The following is an 11,660-nucleotide window of genomic DNA, read 5'->3' on the forward strand; positions in this document are numbered from 1 at the left end:
TATCTATCTCAAGTTCAACCTTAAGTATGAAAATTCTTAAACAAGCTTAATCTATGATTAGCACATATTTGATGCCAAATGTTAACTGGTTTTGATTCACTATTAGTACATTAATTAAAAAATATATATTATAAATTTTATTTCTGGCCTCAAGAGTACAATTTTAAATAGCATATAAATATGACTTATTTTAATAAAAATTAAAATTAACTAGAAAGCACAACTCAAGGCCTTCCATGAACTTAAGCATGATAAGCTTAAAAGAGGAAGAATCCGACAATAGTTACAACACCGACAATACAAGTGGTGGCCTTTATTTCAATGGCATTAGAGGGGGCTGGTGCTAGTGCAAGGGTCTCACTATCGATAACATCACCTGTGCTTTTAGGGCTAGGAGAAGAGGAGTCAGAAACTTCATCATTGGCAATTGGTGAAGGAGGTGATGAGACCTCCTCGGGAGACTCAACCTCAGAAGAGTATCCTTTGTTCGTGTTAGGGTTGTCGCTTTGACTAAGGCTAGGGGAAGAAGAGCTTGAAGAGCTATTTGGGGCTCCATGATGAGATGAATTGGGTACTCCTTCGTCGGACTTTGATGGTGAAAAGAGGAGCCATTGGAGGATTGTGACGGTGACATAATGGAGGGGGACTTGGGGGAAGAAGCCGGAGAAGAAGGAGATGGTGACTTCGAAGGTGAAGATGCCTTGGAAGGGACTGGTGAAGGTGACGATTCGATAGCAAATGCCCCAACAACAACCATGAAAACAAGTGCAACAACAACAACAAGATCTTGGCATGCCATCTTTCACTTTTTCTTTTTAATAGTTTCTTATTACTTGTTATCTTTTTTATTAAAAGATTGATATATATATAATATGTCTATGTAAGAGAAGTGCTTTTCTTATGAACTAAAATTGAACCTTTAACATCTCATAATACTATATTAAGATTTTGTTCTATTTTTTATTAGGCTTGTTTAACTTCCATTTGTTATGATATTTTTCTTTGGAATCAAAATCTAATTTAATAGTTAATGTTTGTTTATACTTGAATTTTTATTTGTAAATAGTAAATTAAACCAAATTTATCACTAATCATATTGATACTTATAACAAAACCTATCCGCGGTTATTATGTAAGAGTTTGATTTTTTAAGTTTGAATTTTGAAACGTACAAACTAATATTGATGAGATAGAAATTCTCAAGGTTTATCTTGTTTTTTATTTTCATAGAAAACTATATATAAATATACTAGTTTTATTATCACATTTGAAATTATCATTTGATAATTCTATAAAATATATGTAAAACTATTTATATTATATAATATATTAAATTTAAATTTAAATTTAAATTTAAAATATAAATAAATACAACTAAAATTCTAAATTAAAAGTAAATTTAATTATTTAGTTGACTTGTCATATTTTGTATCTTCCATGTCTTATCTAATATCTAATTATCTATCATATTCTATATGCTTCAAAAGTTCCATTAAATGGAAAGAAACACGAGTTTTGAGTTCATATTATGACGAAAGAAAAGCCGAAGTCTCAATGCTTATTTCAAGATCTCTCAAATGTTGAGTTTCCATTATTAGATTGATTTGTATGATTGAACTTATCTATAACTTGCTTGCTTGTATGGTTGATCATGGGCGAATAGATCACTTGTAGACCTGTTTAAGGTTTTTTTCTTAAATATCTCTAAGCCTAAAAGAGCGCCTGGTATTTGGGGGGGGGGAATGGGCTTTAGCTTCAATATTCAAGTTTCCAACTTGGTTAGACATATTTTCCTATTTTAAAATTTATTCCTTCTTTCATTCTAAAGCCACTGAAGCTCTTTTTTAAAATCTACTCATCCTCCCCTTTAAAAAACCCATTGTGTAACACCCTTCGCTTGACCCGATCACTGGGTCTGAGCTATAGGATGCCACATTCGTCGCTAGAAAAACTATAGTCAATTATTCAAAAACATAATCATTCAAATATACAATTATAAATTAAACACATTTGCATTATGATACATAATCAAATCTGAGTCTTAATCGGGTTTACGAAAGCTTTTTCGTTGACCTGAAAATAAAAGCAGACCAAAATGTAATCAAAATCTCATGGTCGACGTTGTGACATCACCAAATAGTTTGTCACATCGTGACTTTAGTCCACTCGACGTCGTGACGTAACTCATGTTGGTTAAAGTTGCGATGAGGATGATTAGTCTTTGGGATGTGGGCACTGTTTTTGGTAAAATTTGAGTCATTTTATAGCTATTTCAAGTTTCCGAACAAACCAGCCAATTTACACTTTTATGATTCACAGCCACCTATGCCAAAACATGTATACATAATATAGAACAAGGTATTAGGATACCAAAAACATATCCAATTAATAGCATTACATGTATATACCCAAATCTATATCATATTCAATCCACCATCTAATTCAACTTACCGTTCCATTTATTTTTCCATTTATTTTCTAATATAACCCCCCAACCTAGCCCAGAAGTTAAAACTAGATTTTGAAGGTCATATCGGCTACCGAAATGGACCAAAAGCAACAAGCAGACTCTCATAAACTTGTTTTCAAAACATTCGCTTAATTTTCAAGAAACCCTATTGTGCATCTTTTTATTTTTTTAAATAAAATTAATTTTGCCAAGTTCAATAAGAATTCAAATTAAAAAGATTTTCGTTAAATATAAAAACATATTACATATTTGATCATTAATTGTTATATTGAGTTTCCAAAAAAATCCAGTTTTGCAGTTGAAAAATCAGTATTCACAATTAGTTTCTAAAACCATAATTAGCAACTTTAATGACCAATTATTAATTGAGTCAATTATTTAACTTATCCAATTCTTTACATTCATGCTTGCAATAACTAAATATACCCCAAAAATCAATCTCATGCCATAATTCGAAAAATAAATTATTACAAACCAAATAATAAAAATATAAAATTAAATATTTTATTTAATAAAACCGACACGAGACCCCCAAATTGCCAAATTCAAGCCCTAACCTTTCGGGCTACTTGAGAAATGTTAAACTAATGGGATAAGCTTAAAAAACCCAATGTGAGTCTTGATCAAAAGTGAACAAAGAATGCAGAACTTACAAATCATGCAAGAAACCTGTTTAACAATTGAGCACAAAAGCTAATAGATTATCGATAATTATAGTGGTACACAAAATTCAAACTTTCATTGTGCTTCCAATAGTTATGAATATGCATGCTTGAGAATGACAATGCAAAAGGTCATAGCCAGCCATCCGTTACACACTACGAGTTCTCCAAAACCCATCTAGTAAATCACCAAAATAATTCGGGCCCGTAGCTCAGTGTGGATAAACCAAAAATAAAAGTTTGCAAATAAGCTGTCAGTAATGTAGACGAGCCACCAAAAATGCAGATAAACTGCCAGTAAATTACAGTAAACCTCTAATAATATAGAAAAGTTGCCAATAAGATGTAGACGATGTTGCCAATGATGTGATCAAGCCATACTCGGGGTGTAGTATACCGACAACAATATTGTGGATATACCACCAATACTCCACGAAACTACTCCGTCACCAATTAATCTTGTTTTTCATACGTTCAAAAAGTCAAAACAACAAGCATGTAATCATGCATTCAGGATATGAGAAAGCAATACAATAGTGTACATTAGCAGATTACACATATTCGTTTATAGCAAACAAGCCAGTAGACACATTCGATCAACTTAAATAAACACATACATGCGTTCGACTAGTATAGAATAGGCAAGGCACATGGCCTTCTTCGCTTTGTTCTTGGGAGCGCCCATTCACCCCTAAAAGGCCTCTTACTACATAAGTGTTGTTACCCCTTTATATAGCCAAGGTCTCCCCCGTGCTTTGCCGATGTGGGATTTCCGTAGGGTATTACAAATATCTTCAAACATAGAATTCACTACAATGAATTTGACTAAAAAAATTGAACTTGATTCAGTATTTATCGAGCCAAGCTTTAGCTATCGATTGAGTAAAATTCAAGCTTAGAAATACTTGCTTGAACAACTCATGAGCCTTATCGAGCCTTTCATTTTTAATACATATTTTAAATGTTTTAATATTTTTAAATAATGTTTTCATCTTTAGTATATATTATTAACCTTAAACTTAATTATTAAGCTAAGCTTGAGCTTGAATATGCACAAGCTTTATCTACCTCAAGTTCGAGCTTAAGTTTGAAAATTTTTAAACAAGCTTAATTAGTATTTAGCACTTATCTGATACCAAATGTTAATGAGTTTTGATTCAATATTAGTACATTAATTAAAAAATTATATTATATATTTCATTTCAGGCCATAAGAGTACAATTTTATTGAGCATATAAATATGACTTTTTTTCAAAAAAAATTAAAGGTAACTAGAAAGCACATCTCAAGGCCTTCTGTGAACTTATGCATGTAAAGCTTCAAAGAGGAAGAATCCGAAAATAGTTACAACACTAAAAATGCAAGTGGTGGCCTTTATTTCAATGGAATTAAAGGGGGCTGGTGCTAGTGCAAGGGTCTCACTATCGATAACATTGCCTTTGCTTTTAGGGCTAGGAGAAGGGGAGTCAGAAACTTCATCATTGGCAGTTGGTGAAAGAGGGGATGAGACCTCCTCGAGAGACTCAACCTCAGAAGATTATCCTTTGTTGGTGTTAGCATTGTCGCTTTGACTAGGGCTAGGGGAAGAAGAGCTTGAAGAGATATTTGGGGCTCCAAGATGAGATGAACTGGGTACTCCTTCGTTGGACTTTGATGGTGAAAAAGAGGAGCCATTAGAGGATTGTGACGGTGACTTAATGGAGGGGGACTCGGGGGAAGAAGCCGGAGAAGAAGGAGATGGTGACTTCGAAGGTGAAGATGCCTTGGAAGGGACTGGTGAAGGTGACGAGTCGACTGGAAATGCCCCAACAATAACCATGAAAACAAGTGTAACAACAACAAGAAGATCTTGGCATGCCATCTTTCACTTTTGCTTTTTAATTGTTTCTTATTAATTGTTATCTCTTTTTAATAGTTTTTTATTACTTGTTATCTTTTTTTTATTAAAATATTGATATATATATATAATATGCGTCTGTAAGAGAAATGCTTTTCTTATGAACTAAAATTGAACCTTTAACATCTCATAATACTATATTAAAATTTTGTTCTATTGTTGATTAGGCTTGTTTAACTTCTATTTGTTATGATTATTTTCTTTGAAATCAAAATCTAATTTAATAGTTAATGTTTGTTTATACTGGTATTTTATTTGTAAATAGTAAATTAAACCAAATTTATTAGTAATCATGTTGATGCTTATAACAAAACCTTTAAGTGGTTACTATTTAAGAGTTTGATTTTTTAGTTTGAATTTTGAGACCTACAAACTAATATTAATACTAATATTGATGTAACACCCCTAACCTCGTCCCGTAGCCGGAACAGGATTACAGAGTATTACCGGTCATTTTAGTATATTTGTACATAAAACAAGAATAAATGCAATATTATACATCAAAACATAGCTTTAATGGGCCCATAGTACTTAATAAGTATAATTAAAACTAACCGGGGCTCGATCGGGAGCTTAGAAATTTTTTTATGAAATTTTAAAGTTTCTTCCTTGAATAGTACCACACGCCCGTGTGGCTAATTTGACACGCCTGTGTGACTAATCTAACATGCCCGTGGAGGGCAATCCGTGTAGATTACACAGCCTGGACATGCCCGTGTCTTTTCCCCATGGAGCTCTCTGACTTGTAACTTACTAATCAATTAATTTCATATGGCCAAGGCACACACTCGTGTGCTCAGCCCGTGTGGCAACCTATTTGTAGCAATTTAGGTGTAGGAGACACACGGCTTAACAATATGCCCATGTGCAAGCCGTGTGTCTCACACGGCCTGGTCACACGCCCGTGTGACAAACCGTGTGGACTCAAAATGAACCTAGTATTTTCAAATGTACCACCCCTGCAAACTGTAAACAACAAGTAATTTAATATTCTTCCATTCAACCAATCCAAAACATGACAAAAACACACTTTATACACATTAAATCATAATATCATAATGTAACACATATATTCAATATTCTTTTGATCTAAACCACTTTCAAAGTTGCACATAAGTGCCATTCATTTCACTTAAAAGAACTATACCTACCATAGCACTTTTATTACATCTATTAACTATCTATTAATGAAATAGCCCAAATTAGCCCGGGCTTAATAAACCAAACAGAAAACCAAAAGAATAAAATAAAATAAAATGTCCAATTTGCACAGTCCATGTTACAAAAGAAATAAAGCCCAAAAGGCAAATTATACCCCATAAACCCATTGCACATATGGCCCAACACCCAATACCCCATTAGCCTAAATCAAACCCAAATACCAACACTACCCAGTAGACCCAATCCATTACATTACAAACCCATTTCTAAAAGCCTACTCCTAAGACCCAAGACGTACAAGGCCCAAATGGCCCAAGTTGTTAACAGAATACGAAAAGCCCTAGGGTTTCAGAAACCCTAGGCACCGCAAATGGAAGGCTCTAGAAGCTAAACACCGTAATCAATACGTCGGTTCGCACCGTGAGTCCAGGCCGTGATTTCAGGCTTCGAGTCATGCCCGAGTCAACGCCGGTGTTCGTTGTTGCTAAATCTCCTCGATCACCTGTAAAAATGGAAAGAAACGACAGAAACAAAACAAATATGGCAGGGAATAACTTTAAAATATGCAAAATACTATGTACAGTGGCTATAAAAGCCCGAATCAGAATGATGTAAAAGGGGGGGATTTTTTTTGGGCAAAAAAGAAAAAACACACAAATATTCACAGAAGAAATAAGAAACAATCGTTCATTTTCCATGAGGTGATATTTTTTTTTTCATGTATAAATATATGGATCAATTTATTTACTTTCTATTTTGCAAAAACTGTTAAAAATCAAAAAGAAAAAGGGTTACCTGTGTTTTACCCAGAAACGAAGGCTTTTAGCCTTCTAAACCGCCGTACTCGGCGAGATTGGTGACGGCGCGTAGACGCGTAGGGGACCCGATGACGGAGACACCACGGCGCTCCGAGGGACTGCCCTCAATTCTCTTTCAGAGAGTTTTCTCTCATTTTTTTAAGGCAAGTTTAAAAATGATTTCAGGGCTAAATTTTGGTTTATATAGCCCCTTGAGTATGACGTCGTTTTGGCTTAGTTCAATAAGCATTTAAACGGCGTCGTTTCAACAAAAGATCCACTTGTTGACACGATTACCCAGGGAGGATCCGCGCATTTTTAGAAAAATGGGAAAATTTCTCTATTGATCCTTCTGTGCTTTCGGTATTTCAAGTTTAATTTCAATTTATTTCTTCATTTAGCCTAAATATTCTAATTCTATTTCAATTTGGCCCTCACAGTGATTTAAAACCGTATTCGGGGAAACTGTGTCGTTTTGAGATTAGGGCAAATTGCCCAGTGAGTCCCTCGGTTTTTATGCGCTCTCCAAATGAGTCCAAATTCTTTTTATATTTCTCTAATTAGCCTAAAGTTTCCAATTATTTTTAATTTTAATCCTTTTATATATTTTAGTTTATTTTAAATATTATTCAATTTTTTTTAAAAAATATTAATTGTATAAAATAATATATTTATGTAACATTCATTATATTATATATTTTTTTATTATTTATTTATAAATTACATGTTATTATATTTTATTATATATATAATATTATTTTTTTATTATGTATTATTATCCTTATTTATAGTATTCATATTTCATTATATTTTATTACATATTACATATTATTATATATTTTGGTTATAAGTTATATTCTATATTTTACTATATTATTTCTTACATTATTTCATTATAAAATATATATTATTTTATCACTCATTAGTTATATAGTTTCATTATTTTATTTTACTATTAAATAAATAAGTGTAATATCAATATTTAGTACATTATAAGTTATTATACCCTATAGTATAATCTATATATGTATCATTTTAAAAATGGAGTCCTCTTTTTATTATTTTTATATTATTTAATATATTTCTAAATAGCTTATTTTTTATATTTTGTACACTAAATTTGTTTATTTATTTTTAGATTCTCCTTTATTTTGATATTGTCTAATGGATTAAATTTCACATATCATTTTATTCTTGCTTTTTTTTATATTCACATAAAATTAGTTAATTATGATAATTTAGATATATATTTGCATAAAATGTTGTTATGTATGCGTTATACAATTTTTTACTATTGAATTCATTATGTTCCATGTTGTATTTTGCATGTAATAATAATATATGTATGTTTGCGTTATTTATGATCATGCATGAAATAATAACGTATTATGTAATTTAGATCCTTGTTCGTCATCTTTACTATATTTGCATAAAATGATAAAAAATATATTGTAATTAGGTTTATTCGATTTCTTGTGCTATGTAACACATCATTATTTTCAAGACAAAAGAAATCTCATTTGATTCAAAAGGAATTTTAAAAAGTAAGGCAATGTTTTGATATTTGGAAATTCGAGAAGTAGTGCCCTAACATGCTGGGTTGCAATTTCCCGTTTGTCCAAATATCTAAAATATTCTTTTTAAGCGAGTTTTATAAATCATAAGATGATTTCAGCTACGAAAGTTTAAAGATATCGTGTCCAATTATGCTAGATGCGATATTTAATACTCCTTCAAAGCGAATGAATCTCGATTCTCTTAATTTGAATTATTACGGTTTTAAGGAAACCTCATTTTTTAAATATTTTCAAAATTCTAACATTAAGACAAAATTATTCAATTTGGTACCAATTTTGGGCGTTACGAGGGTGCTAATCCTTCCTCAGACGTAATCGACTCCCGAACCTATTTTCTCACAGTTTCGTAGACCAAAACGTTTTATATAGTGATCTAATCACAGTTTAAAAGATTGGTGGCGACTCCCATTCTCGTTTTTCAAAAGTCGATTCCCGTTTTTCAAAAATTCTCGTTTTAAAAAAAATGGTTTCGACAGCTTGGCGACTCCGCTGGGGACTATAAGAGAGTCAAGCCGAAAATTGATTATTTTCTGTCTTAATGTCGAAAATTTGGAAACATTTTAAAATACGTCATTTTTACATGTGTTTGTTGCATGTGTTTGTTATTTACACACACATTGCATTTGCATGACCGTTGTGGTCACACCCTTAAGTGGGAGTGAGAAGCTATGCTTTCGTGAGGTTTTTACCTCCGTATGGGCTAGTGGATTGCTTCCGGGATACATCAGTACCTATGTCTTCGTGAGATTTTCATCTCGGCATGGCCATAGGGAAATGTGTCCTCCTGAACCGAACTTGGTCCATATGAGCCTATAATGGGTGAGGATCGAGGAATCTGCTGGTTTAGGTACCCTCGTCTTAGAGCTAAAATACATATAGTGAACTTGCACGATTTCCTGTAAAGAGTCTTGAGTAGCATGATCAATAGAGTCAGTAAAATAACATGAGTCATCTTGTTCCTTAGAAAATCTCATAGCATCATAAATTTTAAAAATAATCTCTTCGTCACCTACTTTAAGCACAATTTTACCATCACCTACATCAATAACAGCCCTAGCAGTGGCTAAAAATGGAAGACCTAAAATTAAAGGCACCTCAACATCCTCATCCATGTCAAGCATAACAAAATCAACAGGGAATATAAATTTATCTACTTTTACAAGTACGTCCTCTATAATACCCCTAGGATATTTAACAGATCTATCAGCTAGTTGAATACTCATCCTAGTGCGTTTTGGTTCCCCAAGACCAAGTTTTTTAAACATTTTATATGGCATCAAATTAATGCTAGCGCCTAAATCAGCTAGTGCCTTCTCAACATTCAAACTACCAATTAAGCAGGGAATAGTAAAACTTCCTGGATCTTTCAGTTTGGTTGGTAGTTTATTTTGGAGTATGGCTGAGCACTCCTCGTTGAGTTCCACTATAGATAAATCTTCAAACTTCCTTTTATTTGTTAGAAGCTCCTTTAAAAATTTTGCATATTTGGGCATCTACGAGATAGCTTCAACAAAGGATAAATTAATATGTAATTGTTTAAAAAGTTTGAGAAATTTACCAAATTGTGCATCCATACGGTCTTTCTTCAACTTCGCTGGGTATGGGATTAGTGGTTTATATTCCCTCAACACTGATTTTTCATTGTCTTCGGGTTTTTCCTCCTCACCTTCTTGTCTGTCAGCTTCTGGTTGCAGCTTCTTTTCAAGTTCAGTTAGCACCTTCCCACTCTTTAATGTAACTGCTTTCACATGTTATTTTGGGTTGGGTTCTTTATTGCTAGGTAGGCTCCCTAGTGGTCTCTCTGAAATCATCTTAGTCAGTTGTCCTATTTGATTCTCGAGTCCTTGAAGTGATGCTTGCTAATTTTTAAGTACGATTTCAATATTCTGAAATGAGTTTCTGCTACTGAGATAAATTTTGTCATCATCTCTTCAAGGTTCGGCTTTTTCTCTGGCTGGTACAGTTGTTGTTGGAAGCCTGGAGGGGGTGGTGGTCTTTGATTTCTTTGGCCTCCCCATGAAAAATTTGGGTGGTTCCTCCAGCCTGCATTGTAAGTGTTACTATAAGGATTATTTTGAGGTCGAGGATTATTACCCATATAGTTCATTTGCTCATTCTCCATGGTAGGGTCGTAGGATGGATAGTCTAAATTGCTCGTTCCACCTCCACTTGCATCGCACTGCATTACTGGATGAACTTGTGAAGAGCCAAGTAAACTATCAATTTTTCTATTCAAAAGTTCTACCTAATTAGAGAGCATAGTAACCGAATCAATGTTAAAAATGCCGACTTCTTTTGTTGGCTTTGTCTTCATGACCTGCCACTGATAATTATTCAGTGACATCTCTTCTATAAACTCATAAGCCGCTTCAGGTGTCTTATTATTAATAGTCCCACCAGCAGTTGCGTCAATCATCTGTCTAGTTGAAGGATTCAAACCGTTGTGGAAAGTTTGAACTTGTAGCCAAAGGGGCAACCCATGGTGAGGGCACCTTCTCAATAGATCATTGTATCTCTCCCATGTATCATAAAGTGTTTCTAAATCCATCTGCACAAAAGAAGAAATATCGTTCCTTAGTTTAGCCGTTTTAGCTGGTGAAAAATATTTAAGTGAAAATTTTTCTGTCATTTGTTCCCAAGTAGTGATTGACCCTCATGGTAACGAGTTTAACCAATGTTTAGCTTTGTTCCTCAATGGAAATGGAAACAACCGAAGGTGAATGGCATCGTCAGAAACGCCATTGATCTTAAAAGTGTCGCAGAATTCTAGAAAATTTGCTAAATGAGTGTTTGGATCCTCGTCCTGCAAACCATCAAACTGAACAAATTGTTGTATCATTTGAATTGTGTTAGGTTTCAGTTCAAAATTATTTGCAGCAACAGCAGCCTTAACTATACTCGATTCAATTCCTGTTAAAGTAGGTTTAGCATAATCATACATAGTACGAGGAGTAGGATCCTGATTTACTGGGTTTGCAGCAACCACGGGAGGTAATGGATTATTTTGATTATCAGCCATCTCCTCGGTTGTGGTTTGATTATCGTCTTCTTGCCCTTCCTCTATGTATCGTAAGCTTCGCCTTATTTCTCTTCGAT

The 11,660-nt window shown here is 33.5% G+C and overlaps 2 protein-coding genes and 1 non-coding gene across 3 annotated transcripts; 1 reads left to right on the forward strand and 2 right to left on the reverse strand.

Annotated features, from left to right (window-relative positions):
- Positions 1 to 257: 257 nt before the first annotated feature.
- On the reverse strand, positions 258 to 799 carry LOC107931651 (putative uncharacterized protein DDB_G0290521). The gene is made up of 2 exons (XM_016863587.1): positions 576 to 799; positions 258 to 516 (listed from the first exon to the last, which is right to left on the reverse strand). Exons 1-2 carry the CDS (start codon positions 797 to 799, stop codon positions 258 to 260), a joined length of 483 nt encoding a protein of 160 aa, XP_016719076.1.
- Positions 800 to 4,669: 3,870 nt separating this feature from the next.
- Positions 4,670 to 4,993, reverse strand: LOC107931652 (putative protein TPRXL). Its single transcript, XM_016863588.1, has one exon. The coding sequence runs from the start codon at positions 4,991 to 4,993 to the stop codon at positions 4,670 to 4,672; it is 324 nt and encodes a 107-aa protein (XP_016719077.1).
- A 6,045-nt stretch (positions 4,994 to 11,038) lies between these two features.
- Positions 11,039 to 11,145, forward strand: LOC121216783 (small nucleolar RNA R71). The gene has a single exon (XR_005913001.1). It is a non-coding gene; the product is annotated as a small nucleolar RNA R71 (small nucleolar RNA).
- Positions 11,146 to 11,660: the final 515 nt, after the last annotated feature.

The sequence above is a fragment of the Gossypium hirsutum genome, chromosome A02 (genome assembly GCF_007990345.1).
Source record: "Gossypium hirsutum isolate 1008001.06 chromosome A02, Gossypium_hirsutum_v2.1, whole genome shotgun sequence".
NCBI lineage: Eukaryota > Viridiplantae > Streptophyta > Magnoliopsida > Malvales > Malvaceae > Gossypium > Gossypium hirsutum.